At 43.1% G+C, this 20,830-nt stretch overlaps 1 protein-coding gene across 1 annotated transcript in view; it reads right to left on the bottom strand.

Annotated features, from left to right (window-relative positions):
* XDH (xanthine dehydrogenase) overlaps positions 1-20,830 on the bottom strand; it is a 78,957-nt gene that overhangs the window by 38,971 nt on the left and 19,156 nt on the right. Inside the window, exons 7-17 of the mRNA XM_006901132.1 lie at positions 19,772-19,840; positions 19,383-19,469; positions 17,757-17,898; positions 14,348-14,440; positions 13,607-13,758; positions 11,735-11,828; positions 9,804-9,913; positions 6,079-6,263; positions 4,170-4,347; positions 2,723-2,803; positions 1,185-1,354 (exon numbers count right to left, since the gene is read on the bottom strand). Of these exons, the coding sequence (XP_006901194.1) occupies positions 1,185-1,354; positions 2,723-2,803; positions 4,170-4,347; positions 6,079-6,263; positions 9,804-9,913; positions 11,735-11,828; positions 13,607-13,758; positions 14,348-14,440; positions 17,757-17,898; positions 19,383-19,469; positions 19,772-19,840 (1,361 nt within the window). The remainder of the gene's footprint in view (positions 1-1,184; positions 1,355-2,722; positions 2,804-4,169; positions 4,348-6,078; positions 6,264-9,803; positions 9,914-11,734; positions 11,829-13,606; positions 13,759-14,347; positions 14,441-17,756; positions 17,899-19,382; positions 19,470-19,771; positions 19,841-20,830) is intronic.

Here is a 20,830-nt window from a genome sequence, read left to right as displayed (position 1 = left end):
CAGCAATGAAGGAATGAAAACCCAAAATCCCTGTAAATGTTCATTAAAACTGATAAAATTTAATAATAAAAAAGGGGGGGGGAGAAAACCCTAAAGAGCAGTTTAAGTCTGTCACATGAGTTCCCTGTGAATAAAAAATTTACTCAATTGCATCCAACAAAAATAATCAACGCAATAACTTGTACCCTTCAGGCTATCAAAGTTGAACAATTGTGTAGTAGTTAATCTGTGGTAGGTGCCATAAACGTTGTATTCGCTATTCAGAACAGTGTTATATTACTTCAAAGTTGAGAATTTAAGCAAACAGGCCAAGGTCACAGCTACTAAGCACTAGAGCAGGAATTCCAACCTACGTCTGTCACAACTGAAAACCATGTTCTTGCCTGTACAGTGATTCTTCAAATTCTCCTGAAATTTTGCAGTTGAGCTTAGCATGATATCCCAAACACAAATGTAACCTTGTTCTGCTGGAAGTCTATCAGTAGCTCCATTGCGTCTTTTGAGCTAAGAATAATCTTTCCATTGAGGGTGTCTCCAAACAAAAACCAAATTTACTGCTCTTGAATCAGTCCCAAGTCAGCAACTCTCCACTGGACTTACTTGGTTGTAAATCTCTATGGGCAGAGACTGCTTATCTTTCTTCTATAGAGCAGTTAGTAAATTTAACTGTCCGTCTTTTAATTAGCAGATCAACACTTAGTCTACTATACCACTAGGGCCATTTAGTGCATCAAGTCTTCCCTAATCTAGGGCTTGCCTAGCTCTCCAATTTTATTATCTATCTCTCTCTGGTGGTACAGTATAGAGAGCCAGCCCACGTGTCTCTCTAGTGCTTGGTTCAACTCCATTAGCCGCTTCAAGGGGAAAAGGTAGGAATCTCCTTCTATACAATTCACACCTCAGAAATCACTAGAAGGTCAGCTATGAGTCAATTGCAACTCAATGGCAATGAATTTGAGTTTGTCTTTCTGATGCAGGCATCCCCTCTGGCATCACTGAGGCCCTAACTTCTGCTCTTCTCCAGACGTGGTGTTCAAATATGGACATCCTACTTCCTCCCTCCAGGGATGCTTCCTAGAAGACCCTGGAAGAACCTTGGTATTTTTCTACCTCAGGATCCTGACTGGGAGCGAGCACAAAAACCGCAAGATAGTCCCGGGACCCGCGTCCCTCCATATACGCACTTGATCTTGGCGTGGGCCTTGGTGCTGGTGATCAGCCGGAGAGAGAGCTCATTTTCATATCGAGGGATGTCATCACAGTACACTGCTTCCCCGGAGGCCTGCATACTGGAAGCCAGGTGAGGCAGGGGCCGGCCTACCATGTCCTCCGCAGGCTGATCCTTGGGGACTTCCTGAAACAACACGGTCACCAGTCAGTTCCAGCTGCTAACACGTGGCTCTCCTAGAGGTCCTGGGTGAACTGTGACTCTGAGCCAGATGGCAAAGCAAGAAGAACGCAGGATGTAGAAACATAGCAAAGAATTTATTAGGACGGCAAGGGGTCACTGCATAAAAAATAAAGAGAAAATAAAACAGAAAGAAGAGAGGAAGCTGACTGTCCAAGAGTTGGGTATTGAGTAAATAAATCAAGCTACACTTATATAGAGCTCTGGTGGCCTAGTGGCAAGAAGCTGCGCTGCAATCCAGAAGACACGCACTTCAAATCCACCAGCTGCTCTGTGGGAGAAGGATGGGCAGTCTCCTCCCGTGGAATTAACTGCCTCTGAAAACCCGCTGGAGGGTCAGCAGTGAGTTGGCTCTGACTCTATAGTACACAGCAACAACAGTTGTATAATGTCACAGAATATAACCATTAAAACCGACTTTTACAGAGTCTTAATTAGAAAAAAAAAAGAATGTTTACGTTAAAAATAAAAATGGGATAAAAACCTATTTTACTTAAAAATTAAAAATTTTTACTCAAAAATTACTTTAGTCCTGTAGGAAAAAAGAATATGTATTATAGCATACATCTGTCCACCTATAACTCGTTGCTATAGAGTCAGAACAGGCTCATAACTGACCCTCCAGCACGTTTTCAGTAGGTGGAAATTGCAGAGGAAGAAAAATGTAGAACAAAATTCAAAATGACGAAAAAGATCAGACACATTGATGTGATAGAGTCTGGCCGAACCCTGGACCTATTGCCAGGGTCAGGCACCTTCCACATCTGAACTGACGCTGTCCTCCAGGGAGCCTCTTTCAGACAAGTAATAGGCTTTTAAAGGGAACTAACAACTGTGAGGAACATACTTCTCAGAAAAAAATCAATCTTGTGAGACCAAAAGAGCAGTATTTTTTAAAAAAAAAAAATAATAAATAAAGCTCAAAAGATAGGAAGAGACAGGGAAGGCGGGGGAAAAGAATTGGAACAAAGAACCCAGGGGAAACGTGGGAAGGATTCTGAAGACTTTAGACATTCACATTAGCCCCAAGACTACAACAAGATGAAAACTATTCTTTCTATTTAAAGAAAAAGTGATGATAAGAATCTACTCCTAGGAGAGAAACTTAGAGAAAGGGTAAGGAATATATGTACTGACATCAATTTAATGCTCATTTTCTTCATCAGATCTTTTCAAACAGGGTAAGGAACTATGTACATCTACATACAATTTAACCTGCTCATTTACCAAGAGCCAGCACCATGTGTTATGAAGAACAGCAGGGTCTGAAAATGTCCCTGAAAGTAACTACACACTGTCCTGTCTGCTACTCACCTGGAAGAGCTGGGTGTTAGCCGGAGGGTCTTTCTGGAAGAGTAAAGTGGCACTGGCAAAGGTGGGGTCCAGTTTGCCAAGCTTCTGTGGAGATAAGACAGCAGAGACGACCATGAAGGGGAGATTGCTACTCTCCTCCTCCACCATCAAGTGGGAAGTGAGTTTGCCCTCCCCTCCTCATTTTATACACCTCCGCACACTAACCAGATCTGTCTCAGCATCCAAATGTGAGCTCGGAGAGCTAAGCATTTAAGTCCACCCAGAGGTATCTTGGAAAAAAAGATTAACAAACTACTTTTCAAAAATTACAGCCTTGACTTCTCTATGAGGTAGAGTTCTGCAAACACATGGAGTCTCAATGAGGGGGAATTGACTTGATGGCAAATGGTTTCCTGTAAATATGCAGCCTGATCCTAAATGTGCTTAGATATATCTTTTAAATGCTAAATAAATACTGTCATGTTTTATAATCAGGGAAAAAAGCATTCTTACTGATTTTAAGAAGGGCATTAGCTCTCTTGCCTCAGAATCTGTACAGTCTTCCTTTTGTGCTTCCTCCACACCCTATCCCCTCACCTGTCACACTGAAATAACCAAACCCAGTGCCATCAAGTGGATTGCCCTCCTGGTGACCCTGTAGGGCGGAGTAGAACGTAAGGCTGTGGATCTTTATGGAAACAGATGCCCTGATCCTTCTCCTGTAGAGAGGATAATGGGTTCCAACCTCTGAGCTCTCAGTTAGAAATGAAATTCTTCAACTTCAGCACCACCAGCATTAGAGACACCTTACTAAGGTCCACTGCCTTTGAATGGAGCCTGACCCACAGTGACCCTTCATCAGGCTTCCAAGGCTGCAAATCTTTACAGGAGGACACTACTCCTATCTCTCCTATGGAGTGGCTGATCTTCTAACCTCTGGGGCAGCAGCCAACATGTAATAAACTACACCATTAGGGTTCCAAAGCTCAGGTGCTTGGATCCGTCTCTACTGGAGCCTTCTTCTGAATGTACATTCCTGCAGAGATTATGTGTCCTCCTTGTTGTCGAAGCCCCATGTTCCCCATTCCCTATCACGCTCTCCATTCTCATTTTAACCTCAAAACTGCAGTTCTATTGGCTACACTACTTCCAAAACTCTTAGATAGCATGTGGCCCCCAGCCCCTTTTGCAGATTATATAGCTGAGACATGTCAAAATTGTCATGACAAGTTCCTAGCTAGGACAAGAGCCATATTCCCTGAGTCCCAACCCAGTGGGATCCTCCCACCGCTCAGCACTTGACTCCCACTCTAACGACTCTGGGAAGTTACCTACTCTCTGCACCCTCATCCTGAGGCTTCCAGAGAACAAGAGCGACTTTACCGCTAGAGTCGACCCCAGATCTGTGTCCTAAATCCCCAAACAAGAATCTGCAGAGAATCTCTGCCCAGCCTGGCCCCTCACTCACGCTGTCGTCTGAGTCCCCTCTGCCCAGCTTCTGAAGCACCGTCAGGTAGAACTTGAAGAAGAAGCTGAGGGTGAGGGTGCGCCGGAACTCCACCATGCCTCCCGGGGCGTCCGGCGCCAGGTGCAGCTCCTCAGCCAGGCCTGCACACACGTCCTGCAGTAGCTCCTCGTTCCAGAATCTGCCAGAGAGCAAGTGATAGCCGGTCACATCCAGCCAGCCCCAGAGCTATATTGTTGGGAGCTGTGGGGTGCAAGGCTTCTTTCCAACTTTGGCTCAGATATTTATGTGGCTTTAGGCACTTTACTCAGCCTCTTTGATTCTCGCTTCCCTCATATTTGATAGTTGTTTTTGTTGTTGATTGCCATCGAGTTGAGCATGACTCATAGTGACTCTATGAACAAAAGACCTAATGCCTTTCCATAGCTCTTGTCATTTCTCCAAGTTCATAGAGTTTTCAGAGACATGTGGTTTAGGAAGTGGATGCCGCTCCTGCTTCCAAACCTGTTTTACAACTGAGAGCTCCGCCAAACACTGTCCAAAATGGGAAACCATTTTGGTATTTGATACCCCAATGGTACAAAGTTCAGCATCACAGCAAACCCAGGTTACTTAAAGAGTTATGTGCAAAGTGGAAGAATGTTCCTCCAGATATAACAGCACTAGTCTCATTTAGTTGTGGTTAAGTGTCATCAAGTTGAATACAACTCATAGTAAGCTTTGCACAAAAGACCTGAACTCTGTTCTATAACTAACATCATTTATGTACAGAGCTCTGTTCTATGACTCACATTATTTCTGTACACTTATAGAGCTTAGAGAATTTGTAGAGCTTCCAGAGGCATCTAGTTTAGAAAGTGGATGCCACTCCTGCTTCCCAGCATAAATCAATCTTGAAGCTCATCCAAACATTGTACATAATGGGTAACCATTATGGTATTTGACATTACTATGGAACAGTGTTCAGCATCACAACAACTCCAAGTTGTTCAGTACAACAAATAGACAAATGATTGCTGTGTCATTTTGATGGAGACAACTAAAATATCCACAAAAATATTGCTATTTACAATACATTAGCAGATTATTAGCAACGGTATATGAAACATCATTTTTATTTAAATTAAGACGTATGTATGGTAAGTTGTTGTCATTGTTGTTGTTAGGTGTCTTCCAGGTGTTGTAACAACTTATAGGTGTTGTTAGGTGTCAGCTCCAGCTTACAGTGACCTCATGTACAACAGAACAAAAGTATTCTTATATCCGTTCTGCCAGGGAGAAAACTGAGACATAGGGAGACCAATGGACTGGACTTAAGCTACTCATCTAGTAAGTGCTAGAGTCAGAATTGGACCCATGGAGCTGAACTCAAAAGCTATGGTTTTTGTAAGAAATACATAAGACAGTAACAGTGGAATACTTGGTCCAGTGCTTGGTATATAGTAATCATAGTAATAGTAGAGCAATAGTAGCAGGGCTATCAATAACAATAGCATCAGATGCAGTAACAGTAGTAATAACATTAGTAACACCACTAGCACCAGCAACAATATCACTAGTATAAAACTAACAGCAGCAGCATTAGTGTTGTTGCAGTGTGTCATCAAGTCAGAATCAACCCATAGCTGACCCTCCAGTGGGTTTTCAGAGGCTGCAAATCACATGACAAGAGACTGCCTATCCTTCTCCATAGGGGCAGCTGGTGGATTTGAACCACATGCCTTTGGGATTGCAGTGCAGCTTCTTAGTCGTAGTAGCAGAAATACTGATAGAGCTACCATGTAGTGATAGTAGGAGAGACAGTAGTAGTAGTACCAATAGTAAGGGCAAAGGTAATAAATGCAGTAACTGCAGTGATGCTGATAGCAGCCGCAGGAGCAGCTGCAGCGTTCCTTTTGCTCTTGGCTCTTACTTTGACAGCTGTTTCCGAGAGGTCTTGAGGGCTGAGATGGTTCTGTCGGCCATTCCACCATAACAAATGGCCAGTTCCTTTACCTCCGTGGTTCCGGGATTAAAAAGGACTCTCATGCCACTGGTCACCTTGGCAATATCATCTTCTCTCCGAGAAGCCTGCTTGAAGGCAGATAAGAACTCACCCTGGGGGGAAAAAAAAGGAAAATGGAAAAAAATAAAAATCTATGTTTTCTACCTTGTGTAAGGACTGCTAACGGTGAAGCTTGATGGTAGATGAGGCTGTACAGTGAGGAGAGATGAGGTGAGGTGAGGTGAGGTGAGGTGAGGATAGCGCCTTCACAATCAGTAATTCACTTTCATTGCCACCGAAATGAAACTGATTTATAGCAGAGCTATTAGCAGATCTGAACCGGCAGAGGTTCGATCTTGGGGCTAGCAGGGCAACTCCCTACAGACTGAGCCACTGGAGCCCCCTATCAGTGGGTGAGCTGCTACTGGAATTAGATTGAGGCATAACCAGCATTGTTTTAGGAAAACTTTAAAACAATGTGTCCAGAAGCTTGGGGTAAAGTGAAGATTTCTGCCAAGTAGCCAGCAAAGCTGGAAATCGGGGCTGAAACATACCTAACTGTTCTCATTATGCAAACACTTGGGGAAGAGAGACTCATTGTTGCTCCCTGTGTCCCTGCCAGCTAGGCTGATTTCTCAGGAGCCTGTACCAAGCCCCTGCCAGCCTCTCTGTCTCCCAAGCAGAGATGCCAGAAGAGTGTTTGGAAATGCACACTCAACTCCCGACCTCCATGGGCCTCTCTCCAATCCTGTCCCCTATTCTCACCACCCACTGGTCTGTTGGCTACTTTTAGAAATCTTACTTCCTAAAAGAAAGGAACATCTTATGAAACACGTCTTTGTGCTTTGAGTTTGCCTTTGGGGGTGGACTCGATGGAAAGTGAGTTCATTTCCAGATTAGAACTATTTGACTTCAAGCCCTTTCCTCTTGAGTCAGCTTCCACTTGAGGTTAAAACACACCCTGCCAAGGTGAATTCTGATTAAAACCAAAGCGGGAGGTTTAAGGAAAGCTGTGTAGAAGTATAGTTGGGTCTTAGCATGGCCTCAGGCTTTTAAAAAGGAAATCATTACGTTCCTCTTAATAATAAGGCTAGTTTGGATTCCTGGGTGTCAAAGGAGGCCTTGGGACAATGGGTCCAGAATGTGCATGTGGTGCTGAAGCAGAAACTCTCAGATGCTCCCATAAGGGAAGGACTGTGGCCGCTCATGGCAGCATTTCCACTGGGGTGCCATGAAACACCAAGGTCAGCCCACCAACTGCCCCTCCTCAAGAAACTGGAGAACATTTTGCTGAGTGAACTAACTTAGTCCCACAAGGATGAATATTGTAGAAACCTGTTATTGTAGAATGAGTATGAGAATCCAGGAGGGATGGGAGAAGCTGGAAACAGAGGGATGTGGATGTGCCGGGGGGTGGGGGTTGGGGTATTCATTGAGTTGCTACAATTTGATGGGTGGGGGGATGAGGGATATTGAAAGAATTTGTTCAAATTTGTATTTGTATTTTGTAAATAAACTAATAGAAAAAATAAAATAAAATAAAATAAAATTTTTTTTTAAAAAAGGAAAGCAAGCTTTGAGAAGGCATGGGGGCAGCAGAGTGGTAAGCATGGGTGAGGGCGAAATCACAGGGTTGCACAATTTGGTGGGTGGAATGAGGAGGTAAAGGAAATGGGAAAGATCTGGGGGGGACCTGAAAAGACCAGGTCACGGTGGGCATAGTTCAATGGTGATTAATTTTATAAAACATAAAGAATGAGAATGATTGTGTGAAACACAATGTGAATGAAGAATAGTGTGAAACACAATGTATATGAACTGTGTAAGCAAACCAATGTGAAATAAAAACTTTAAAAAAAAGAAAAGAAAAAAAGCTCAAAAGTTTGAACTCACTGCCATGGAGTTGATTCAAACTCAAAGCAACCCCAGAGCTATACATCTTTATGGAAGTAGACTGCCCGTCTGTCTTTTCCCTCAGAAGTCATTAGTGAATCTGAACTACCAGAAATATAGCTTTTTTGGTTATCAATGATTATCATGTATGAACTTGGTCAATCCTGGGTATTAAGCTGAGTGGTTAAACAAATGTTTAACACCTTCAGCTGTTAACCAGAAGGCTGAGGTTCAAGTTCATCTAGAAGTTCCTTGGCAGAAGAATCTAAAGGCTTCCAAACACTGAGCCTTTGAAAACTTTAAGGAATATATTTCTATTTTGACACACAGAGTCACTCACTGTAAGATAGAAAGCTACCACAGAGGTGAAGTCAGCGGAACGGAACTGTTTAGTTTCTTTTTTTCATCTTTTACAAAGTGATGGTGAAGACAAAATGGCTTGTTTTTGTTTTTATGACTGTCCTTATCCGACTAAATAAAAATTGGACACTGCACTTCCTATTTCTTTCCCTGACGTCACCTCAGAATGGTTTTGTTTTTGTTTTTGTACTGCCCTGTGAAGTCCGAGATGAAGTTCTGTTTCTGTGACCGCCCTTATCCAGCTAAGTGAAAACAGGACACCACTAGGATGCCTTCTCCCCTTGCTGCCACCTCGTAATGGGTTTGTTTTGTTGTTCTTTTTAAAAAACCAATTTATGGAATCTAAGACTCCCAAGAACCACTGCTCAAAATGATCTAAGAAGCCAAGCTAGAAAATCATTGAGAAACCACCTCAGGGGTGTAATTGCTGTGATTTAATTAGCATTCTCATTAAGGAGGTCAAAATGAGAAAGGGCAAATCATGACTGGTAATACTTGCTAACTCGGGAACAACTCACTGTCTTGTAGTTGGTTCTGACTCCATGTGACCCTCTACTGTGTTTCTGAGACAATCTTTACAGCAAGCGACTGTCCACCTACCTCCTGCAGCACAGCTGGTGGATTTGCATTAATGACCTTTTAGTTAACTCCCTAACTCGTAATGCATGATGTATGCCACCCGGGCTCCGGCTGACACACCTGCTGTGGTAAATGCAGGAACCTTCCAGTCTACTCCTTTATGGCTGAGCTGCCAGCCTTTCGCACATCATATTTCTAAAAAGTAAAGCAGGTAACATAATCTTTCAAGGTGTTGAAAGAAGAATCATACCAGGCCGATTCACCACAAGCATGGGAATAAGAGCAAAGACCAGACCTGCCCTAACAGGCCAGAAAACCTGCTCATGACACAGAAGCCCATTAGTCAGCCCAGAGCAAGGCCAGTGAGTAAACGTCAGCCCAAGGGCAGCAAGGGAGGCTCTGACTTACTCAGCTCCCCATCCCGGAGCTCTGTACTGTAGGAAAACACACTCCTCCAGCATAAGGCAGGGGGTCAGGTAGCTGAGTGATTCTTGGAATTACGGTGTTTACTACCAGCTGGTAACCTCCACTGACTTCAATGCATGTACCAGGAACTCTAGGAACTATTTGCTTTCAGACTTCTCAGGCTCTGTGTGGTAGATGACATTGTTCACGTTTTACCGATGGGGAAGTAAGGGCCCAGTAAGGTGAAGTGACTTGTTCAGAAGGTAATAGTGCCCTCTCTTAGCCCAGGTGCTTTGCCCTCTGCTGTGCAACTGTCCAGAGGCAAAATCTGAGGATCTTGCAGCTGGTCCTTGAGGCCAGCTCTGGAGTCTGGTAGAAACAGAAGCAGATTTGGCCAGTTCCTGGCGGCATCTCACCTCTCTGCTGAAAGGGATCTCTATGGAAAGCAGTATCTCTTCCTGACTCAGGAGAGTCTTTCTGTAGGCAGGGAAGAAGGTTTGGTCCACCCGGACAGTCCTCTTGGTGCCTGTATAGAGAGAGGACAATTGAAGAGGCTATTCCACACGTGGAATTCCTCACATTGGTGACTGAAGGCCACAGTCTAAGAGAACAACTGCTATAACAAAACTGGCCACGTCCAGCCAACAACAAAACAATTCACTGCAGTTGAGTCAGAACCAACTCGTAATGACCTCCAGTGGATTCTCACAAGCTGTACATCACATGGGAGGACATTGTCCGTCTTTCTCCCATGGAGCTGCTGGTGGATTCAAACTTTGAGCTTTGTGTTAGCAATGCAACCCCCTACCCACTAGGCCATTAGAGCTCCCTCCAAGTCCAGCTGTTGATGGTAAGTACAACTCATAGCAACTCTATGAACAAAAGATCTAAACTCTGTCCTTTCCTGCACCACTTCCTTATCATTCTCATGCTTGCTTGTTCATAGTTTGCTTTTCTGAGTACAGTATTTGTCTGTCAGTTTCCTGTACTAAGGCAGCTTGCTTGCTGCTGTGTTTCTGGAGGCTGTGTCACTGGTATTTTAATGTCAATTAGGTCACCCATGGTGGGCAGGTCTCAGCAGAGCTTCCAGATTAAAGACTAAGAAGAATTGACCATCCACTTCTGAAATAACAGGCCTTGGAAAACCCTATTAACAAGTCCAGTAAGCATTTAACAAGTCCAGTAAATATTTAACAGTTGCTTCTTTGAAAGTAAAAGCCATGGCTTCTGGCATCTGCTGGTTCCCATTGTGTAAACAAGGGCCCTCGTGGTGCAATGTACTAAGCAGTGGTCTGCTAATCAAAAGGTCAACAGTTTGAATCCACCATCTGCTCCAAAGGAGAAAAATGAGTCAGCCTTCATCTGCGAAGATTTATACCACTGGAAACCTGGTGAGCCAGTTCTACTTTGTCCTGTAGTATCGTTATGAGTCAGAACTGACTCAAGGACAGTGGATGGGTAAACGATCTAAATTCTCCCACCATAGCAAATTTCAAGCTCCCAGAGGAATACTATTGAATGTGAAACTGGGAAGGGTGCAGAAACAAAGTAGCATAGACAGGCCTGCTTATGAGCTTGCCCCTCGTTGACATCTAAGAGGTTTCTCTTTGAGAAGGTTCCCACCATTCCCAAAACAAGGAGAAGAGAGTAACTGTTCCGGAACTATTGTTGGAGACAATATTATTTATGTCAGACACCTGCTTTCCTTCTGGGAGTCTGAAATTTAGGTACATGCAGGCGAAGGGTGTCTATGTGCATGACCAGGCCAATAAAAGCCCCAAGCACTGGGTCTTTAATGAGTTTTCCTGACAGAAGAATTTCATGAATGTTGGCATGACTGGTTCCTGGGGGAATTGAGTGCATCCTGAGTGGCTCCCAGTGTGAGGACTTAGATGTTTGTGCCTGGTTTCCTGCACTTTGTCCCTGTGCTGATTCTGCTCTGTGTCCTTTCTCTGTAATGAGCCACAGCCCTGAGCATGACTATCTATCAGGTCTAGTGAGTTCTCCTATAAGTTACTAGACGTAACTATGGCTATCATGAAGCTCAACAGAAATCCAGAGACTCTTATAACAAGTTCCCTAGAGCCAGGACAAGTCAGCCTCAGCACACCACTAAATAAGGCGCTGAGGTGGTAGAAATGAGTATGAGTATTTGACACAGAAATGGCCCAGCTTACCTGGCCCCCAGCCCAATCAATTGCACCCCACTTGCAGCTCTCCTCCATCCAAAACTCAGGAGAACTAAATAGCTTGGACTTTGGGTCCTGGGTCTCCAGAAACGGACCTATTGTGTGAGATATTCCTCTCTCAAGTCCCTCCTTCCTGATTTCTGCATCACATAACTCACCTCGGGACACGAGGGTCAGTTTGGCCCCACTGGCCATGAGCACAGGATTGAGGTCGGAGATGGGGCTGGCGTTGATGATGTTTCCTCCAATGGACTAGGACAAGCACAGAGGGTAAGGTGAGAGCCCACCCCAGGAGACTCCTGTTCACATACTGCCCTGGACACAGGTGGCACCTGGCTGAAGGAAGAGCCCCAAGGACCATCACCCCTGGAGAAACAAGGCTGGTATCAAAAGCACTTGAATACCCAGAGCATGTGCCACTATTACCAGAACCCTTTTGATTAAGTCCTACCTCCAGCTTTTACCATTTAGTTAGTAAAACGAGGCAAATACAGTTAACAGTATTTTCTTATTTTTTAAAAAAAGTATTAAAATTCACCTAACTTTTTTCTGAAGAAGTTGAGGTGGTTTATCACAGAGGTCATCTAGGGTTACTAAAATTGCAATAAAAGATAAAGATCAAGGAAAAGAGGAAGAAGTCTTATGGATGAACAATTTGCTCTATTTGGACTAAAACTTCCTAGAAATTTGGCCAAAAAAAAAAAAAAAAACTAATACAACTGTAAGAAGAATCAAGTATAGAAGTCTCTTTATCAAAAAAGCAGGAAGAAAACCAGTTTCAATGGAAATGAAATCTTTCCTGGAAAAAGATTCTAATCGAACTGGAGAACTCAGTATACTTTTTTTTTTTTAGTATGCTTTTATGAGTTTTGCTTCCTTATTTATAATCAGAATTGTGGAGAGTTGGAGGAGTGGATAAGAGTGCATTTTACTCCCAATAATTAAGAAAACAGTATAAGGAGACTTGATGGCACCTAACTACAAGAATGAAAGGAATAACTCAACTTTTCTTGAATATAAGTTTATGTGAACCTCAAAAGGCACCGTGAGTGTGGAAGCCAAATTTAAATGGAGACATTTGGAGCTGGTCTAAAGCCTGATGATAAAGTAAGAAAATAGATCCTTCTCCCTTCGTAGTGCTTTACTGTTAGTCCCCCAATTCTAAATGGACAGTCTCCTTCCTTATTGCAACTTCACCCTACACTAGCTACTCATTCATCCTCTGACAGTCTTAGCCAGGTTCAAGTGGAAAAAGGCAGGACTCAACATCTGTCCAACTTGAGGGCAAAGACTGAATCAGGAGTATTTGTTGGAGTGACCCATGGACCACCTTCATCAGACTCATCTGAGGCGCTTGTTAAAAATCTAGTTCCTGAGTTCTACCTCAGACTCAGCTTCTCGGGGGCACAGAAATTTGCATTTGAATGAGCACCCCAGAAAATTCCATGAATTCTGAAGATTAAAGCATCTGGGCAGAAGCAAGCAGGAGTGTGCAGCAGAAGCTAGATGATGCCCTTTTTATGGGAGGCTCCACCTTGGATCTTGCAGACCCCTAGCAGGGACTCCTGATTCAGGCCATGGTCATTACTTGCTATGCATTTGAGAGCTGGACAATGAATAAGGATGACTGAGGTATTGATGCCTTTGAGTTATGGTGTTGAAGAAGAGTACTGAATATAATGGATTGCCAAAAGAACAAACAAATACGTCTTGGAAAAGATATATCCAGAGTGTTCCTTCAAGTCAAGGATGGCAAAGCTTCATCTCACAAACTTTGGACATGTTACTAGGAGAGGCTATTCTTTAGAAATGGATATCATACTTGAAAGGTTGGAGGGTCGATGAAAGAGAGGAAGACCCTGAAAAAGATAGATTGACACAGTGACTTAAACAATGGGTTCAATTGTGTCAGAGACGGTGGGGATGGCACAGGATAGGACAAGATTCAGATCTGTTGTTCTTAGGGTTGTTATGAGTCGTAGTTGACTCGATGGCACCAAACAACAATAACAACAGCAACAGGGACTCACCGCCACAGACTTGACCTGCTTCCCGGCAAACCAGCGCAGCTGCTCCAGGACGGCACGGAACACCTCTGTCTTGTAGACAGGCAGGTTAGCAACTGCATCCACTAGGGTCTTTTCAACGGAGCTCAGAGGGCAAGCAGCTCCAAAGGAGATACCTAAGCATGCATGCATATGTTTAGAATTATTGCCATTACAACTCAGAAAATGCTTTCATGTGCAGTTACTATGAACTTTTACAGCAATCCCAGTAAGACAGAACCAGAACTCACACCCTTCTATAGATGAAGAATGTATAGGTGATGAAATTAGGACCCAGAGAAGTTAAATGACTAGCCAAGTGTCCCATAACTATTGGAAGAGACAGAGATCAACTCCAAGCCTCTTGGTCCTATCATCAGAATTATTTTTTTTCTCTACACAGTGATTAACAACTCAATAAAATAAAGAAGTCAGGGGATGAAGTTCTGACATGTTTAAAAACACCCAAGTACCCTTTTCCTCAATGAGTGATACTAATGTGTAGCCAACATTAAGAAGAACTGTTGTAAATCTCAGCCTCTCACCTAGTGGCACCAACATGGATGTTCACTGGGGAAAGACAGCCACCCTTGCCCTGTGCCCCAACTCTCTGTGCAAGGCAGGCTCTAGGCCAGAGTGAAAGGAAAGGTTAAATGAACTACCATCCCTTCAGGTAGCCAATTCTCAGGGTCAGCCCTTCTGTGGGCTCAACTGAAACCTTCTTACCTTCTGGTCCATGCTCCACTGAATTCAACTCAGGAATCCAGGCTGGGCAGATGATCAGAGGAAACAGCTTATTTTTAAACTTCATTTCAATGCCTTAAGAGAAATGAAAAGCCTGATTGTTGTATGCATAGGACAGACCCTGATATTTCCCCCCAATCATTACACACAGATTGTGTGATATATTGACAAATATAATGTGTTCCATGTTTGTCCCAGGATTATGCAAACACTCAAATGCTCATTGCCATCAAGTCAGAACCAGCCTGTAGCTGACCCTCCATTGGGCTTCTGAGGCTGCATGTCACTTGTGAGGAAACTAATCATGATTCATTCCAATAATAACAGCATCACACTAGTCATTAAAATATGTGAGTAAAATGTCCCCAATGTTTAATTTATCAAACCAGTCCATCATTCTAACAAAATACCACTTCTCCAGTTCTTCCTGAACTCTGTGGTACAGATTCCCAGGAACAAGGGCCTATGCACAATTGGCAAGTTGATTATATTGGGCCGTTAGCACCAGTCACACCAGGTTCTTAGAAGAATAGATATTCACTCTGGATTAGACCTCATGCATCCTGTAATTGAGGCAAATGCCAAAATACTATTAAAGGATTGAAACAAAAGATACTACAGCAGTTTAGGCCTAAAAATAATATTTCCTCAGACCAAGGAAACAAATTTGGCAGCTCACAGAATGCAACAATGGGTCAAAATGCAACATATTAAATGGACATACCATGTTGCCTACCACACTCAGAGTAATGGTCTGATAGAGGATTGAAATGGGTAGTTAAAATTGTTGTTACCCAAAATGGGGAGTGGGGGAGGGAATAAAGGCATGAAGGTTGGCTCACACACCTTCAAGAGGGTGTGCTTACACTCAGCATGAGGTGGCCAAAGGGAGTTCATGAGTGGACAGATTCCTCTGTTTTACAGGGGTATCTGGCCAAGAAGGAGTGGGAGAGGATGCCGGTGCTACTATACAAGTCTTCCCCATGTGGCTGTTTCTCCTTTTACACTGTCCATCTTTCTCTCACAGAACTGCTATTGTATTAAAACTGCCAGAGAGGTTCCAACTTCGAGATAGCAGTACGATTTCCTATTGACTATGCAAATAGAGCTCCTAAAATTAGAGACACTGATCAAGAAAACTCATAGGAACTCAACTTGAATTAATTCAAATTCACTCTACTATGTAAGTGGCTTAAATGATAACAATATTAGAAAACAGGGCATTAACATATGGATCTCAGGAAGTGTCCTAAGTACTTTTCATGTTTTAACTAATCCTCACAGGCCTTCTGTTTGTCAGGTGGTAAGGAGTTGTGTTGTCAACCAAGCAGAAGGAATATGATTAGAATCCACTAGCTGCTCCATGGGAGATAGACAGGCAGTCTCTCCCTATAGGATTTACAGGTTCTAAAAACCTGCTGGAGGGAAAGCTATGAGTTGGTTCCACCTCACCAGCACATAACAATAATAATATGATTATCCTTGCTCACAGATGAAAAATACTGAGCATATAGAAGTTAAGTTTCTTTCCTAGGTTTGCACAGCTGACAGAGGGCAAATTTTACCACTTTAGGTGTTATTAGTCTTGGAAAATAATAATATAAAAACTAATAGAGGAGTAAAAATTAATAAATAGAGAAGTTGAGTAAAAGGAAAGGTAATACACAGTAATGGAATAATTAGACATTGTAATTAATTAATGACATTAATTATAATGACATTTAACACCACCATAAAGCAAAATGTCTGAAAACGACTGTATGGAAAACCAATACAATTGTGAACTATATTATAGCAGTAGACCTTGCTGTCCCTTGGACTAAGTAGGACTGATCTTCATTCAAATAAAAATAAGTAATTATGCCATTAAAAAATAATGATAAAACAAAGAGAAAATAGACTGAAATACTGTTTTAAATCTGCCTTCTGATTCTCAATATCTGTATTCTTCCATGCACCACGGTTTCATGTGGCCTCACACCTAGTTCTCACTTTGCCCTTTTGAGGTAATCAAGTAAGAAACTTCTGTGAAGCAAACTGTCCCTGTTCCTTAGACCTTGTCAGCACAGTATCTGTCCCAGACTGTCAGCAGGGCTGGAAAGGAAAAATATTCTTAAGGAAGAGCAAACCCTGTCTCCATGTCCAAACCCTGATGCCATACGCAATTCTTTCCTCACGCACAAACCCCGTCCCCAGTGTGCTAAGAATTCTCCAGAGTGGGCCCAGCTTTGTTGAGGCTGGCCTGTTTGAATATAAGCTTTCAGGCGGGGAGGAAATGAAACTTGAGGTTGCCCCTACTGATAAGGTTCTAGGGAGCTCTGGTGTCCAAGTGGTAAGAAGCTGGCCTGCAATCCCAAAGGCATGCAGTTCAAATCCCCCAGCTGCTCTTCAGGAGGAAGGCAGGCACTCTTCTTCCATGATATTAACTGCCTCTGACAACCCACTGGAGGGTCAGCTATAGGTCAGCTTTGACTTGATGGTACCCACAGCAACAACAACAAAAACAGTGATAGGTTTCTCTCTAGCCTCAGTTTCCTCCACTCCCTGCCATAACTGTAAGTGGTTAGTTACACTACTGCATCATGCATATAAAGGAAGACCATGTAGAACAAGAGGCCTTATCACTTATTTCTGCTTGTGGAACTTACTAAGTTTCTATGGAATCCTTTCTCATGGAATCTGACATTGAGTGATTCATGACAAGAAACATACCATATGTTAAAAGATCACCCTAGTCCTGGGTACATCAAGGTCTATTGGTATAATACAGTCCACAAAGACAATGTTCCACATCCTACTCTTGTGAATAGCAACTAGAGTCTTAAAAGCTTTTGTGCAACCATCTAGGGTGCAACTATTGTTTTCTCCTCATCCAGAGTAAAGAAGAATTTGAAAAAGAAAAAAAAAAAATAAAGCCTATTGGCTCAAAGGACTGATGGACCATGTGAAGTTTGAATTCCAAGATTCCAAAATCAGAAGAAACACAAGGTGCCCAGCTACCACTGCTGACCACTGTGCAAGGAGCCAGCAGGAGGGTCCTAATGGAGTGGGGGAACATGTGGAGCAAGATGCAGAACCATGGAAACAACCACAGGGTTCTCAACTGCTGGGTGTTCAGAGGTAAATCATCAGGCTGATCCTCTGAGCAATGTCTGGGTAGATTTAATAATTTCTACAACCCATGGTCATCTATTTCCATATAATAATGGTAAGATTAAGAGGAAGGAGATTTTCTGAGGAGACACAACCAACAAAGGGTTGAGCCATGTATGTCCTCGTGACTCTAGAGCAAGAGGTCTTCACAGGCATTCAGGCCCCGAGGCCTCTTCAGTGCAGAAGGCCCCAGCACCACTCCCCAGCTTCCAACCCGGGGCTGGTCCTAGGCCCTCACCGATCTCCGTGTTCCCCACCACCAGCTTGGCATCTGGGTGTTGAGCTTTGAGGTCCAACAGCTCCTTCAGGGTTGAGGCCTGGATCCATTTCACACGCTCCCCTTCAAAACACAGCTGCTTCTGAGGGGCATCTTTCAGTCTCTGGAAAAGAAATTTCTTATTATACTATCTTATTCTTCCCACTCTCACTTCTCCTGGTAGATCACCTTAGGTTCAAAATGGGGTCAACTCTTCCACTCATCTTTTGAGGATTGCAGCACAGGTTCTTGCCACTAGGCAACCAGAGCTCCCCCTCCACTCATCTATTTAATGTCAAATAATAAATTAAAACATACAGCTTGTGAGGAGTACAGGAACAAATAATATGCATTGAGGCAGAAACTATGTGGAAGTTTCATATACATTACTGAGGCAGGGATTATTTGAGGGAGATAGATATAGATAGATGATAGATAGATAGATAGATAGATAGATAGATAGATAGATAGATAGATAGATAGATAGATAGATCTCCACTTCCTAAACAACATGCCTCTGGAAACTCTATGAACCTTGATAAATGTTGATAGTTATAAAGGGGCTTCGGGCCTTTTGTTTATAGGATTCACTATGAGTCATGCTAGAATCCAAGGCAATCAACAAAAACATCTACCTATACCTATAGCTGTATCTGTATCTATATCTTCTATATCTATGTCTATATATCACACCACTTAGTTTTTAGAAGACATGGGTGAAGAAGGCATTGCCCAGAAGAGGTACCTGAAGAATGAAGAGGAACTTGAAGAGTGAAGAGGCTAGTCATTGTGGAACTCAAAGAAGGCCTGATTCCTGTGTGTGGACATGATGTGGAGCCCTAAATTTTTTTCCCAGGTTTTACAGTTCAGATAAAGTTTTACTGGTTATGTCTTCAAAGTCATTCTTTCCAATCCTGTGAGCTCACAAGGAAGTCATCATTTTCTGCACACTCTTGAGAAATCTACAGTTGGAAACTCCCTGAAAATGGCTTCAGGATATGCTTCCTTGTCATAAGGTTGGGGTAAGAGTGGAATCATCAAGGTGAGGAAACAGATTCTAGCTACTGTTGCTGTGTGCCGTCATGTCAGAACTGACTCAGAGCTCACCCTCCAGTGGGCGGGTTTTCAGAGGCAGTAAACCTCACAGGAGAAGACTGCCCATCATTCTCCCACTGAATATCCAGTGGATTTAAACGGCATGCCTTCAGGTGGCATCACAACTCCTTACCCCTAAACCATCAAAGGACCCTACTGATTCCAGATGAATCCTAAAAACAAAGCTGTAAGTTATGGAATTGTGTCCATTAAGCATAGTTTTTCTTTATAAATAAAAAGGTTGCTTAGAGGGTTACACACTAAGCTTAGCCAGTTCCTGTCAACATGATGTTTATAATTTGGCAAAGAATAGAGATGTCAAATTAGTAATTTCATGTTTGAAGCATAGAGACATATAGGGCGCTTTATGTGTATGTAACAGGGGTGTCAGAAAAAGGATGCACGATCTACGCTGAAAAAGACCAGCAAGTTCCTGGTGCATGTGAGGATAATGCAAGTTTGTAGGAGCTTCTGGATAAGAATGACTGGACCTCTCTCTGAGGCATCACTTACAAGCAACTCTGGGGGGAAGATGGGCTCCTGGCTGGGATCCAGGGGCATGAAATCCTCCGGTTTGAATAAAGATGGCGAGAGAGTGACCTTCTCGGAAAAAGAAAGGTGTTACAAAATTTTCTCTTTTTAAATGCCCCTTGAAATTAATTAGATCTCTTATTCTCAACCTCCAGCAGGCTGTCCAAAGGGCAGCCAGCTCCAGGGAAGCAGGAGTAGGGAGCTCTTGCCAGAGGACCCGGGGTCAATGTACCACCCTCAATATTCTCAGCAAAACCAACTACTCTGTGTTTTCCAATCCAGCCGCCACTTCCAGGACTGGAGAGAGTTCGCTGACTGTGCTGAGTCTAAATTTGTCCCCCACGTCACCAGGGAAAGAAGGACCCACTTACTGCCATGTTTGTCTTCTGGTTCATGCAACAGTTTGGGTTGGTCTCATTTCCTCCACAGCAACCACCATCCTAGAAAGATCATCAACACTCACACAAAGGTGTTTGCAGACTGACTTGATATTTGAAGTTCTAAGAGCTGAGATTACTCATGTTGTTAGGTGCTGTAGAGTTGTGGACGGCTCACAGCGACCCTATGAACAAAAGACCTGAGCACTGTTCATAGAGTTTCTGGAGGCAAGCCATCTCAGAATTGGATGCCACTCCTGCTTCCAAACTTGTTTTAATAAGGAAGCTCCACCAAACACTGTCCACCATCAGTAACCATTATCACATTTGGCACATCAGTATAACAGTGTTCAAAATCACAGCAACCACAAGTTACCTCTGTACAGCAATGCACAGACCAATGCTTTACCACCTAGAAGAATGTTTGAAAGGAAAACAATTTGAACCAGGCCTGAGGGCCGCCAATTAAAATCACCCACCTTGGGCTTGGTAGCATAACTCTCTGTCCACTAGGACAACATAGCTCTCTCTATGTTGATTATTCATACCGAGAGAAATCCAGCTCTGGCACATACCATGGCATCAGTAACAGGAGCAGAGAGCTCTGCACCCAGCCCACTTAGCCTCCCTGTGTAGAGTTAAGACTTCGATTAAATGGAGTAATACAAGTTAAACATATTGAGGATAAACTCATAGGATTTCCCTCTAGAAGCAACAGGAAATTTTAATTTCCAGAAATTTCTCTATGAAAAGTAGATTATATATTTTTATGAAACATGTGGTTACACCCACTTTCCTTCTTCAATAATACACATTTCCTTAGGGATTTTCCGTGAAATTCCCATCAGCTCTGTTAACTGACAAGATCCTCTATTTCTAGGACTGCTAGGTTCTAGCCCCTTGCCTGGCCACCCCCTGGCTGGATTCTCTGTGCGGCACCTGACAAGGTTGTTTCAAGACCAGTGCTGGACCCAGAGCTGTGTCCAGTCAGCATGCCTCATCATTATGTTTTGAGGGTTTCTTCTCAGAAAGCAAAAGATCCTTCACTCATCA

The sequence above is a fragment of the Elephantulus edwardii genome, unplaced genomic scaffold, assembly GCF_000299155.1.
Source record: "Elephantulus edwardii isolate Elephantulus edwardi_28Jun2011 unplaced genomic scaffold, EleEdw1.0 scaffold00309, whole genome shotgun sequence".
In the NCBI taxonomy this organism is placed as follows: domain Eukaryota; kingdom Metazoa; phylum Chordata; class Mammalia; order Macroscelidea; family Macroscelididae; genus Elephantulus; species Elephantulus edwardii.
Note: the sequence above shows the minus strand (reverse complement) of the source record. Positions and strands in the feature narration are given on the sequence as shown.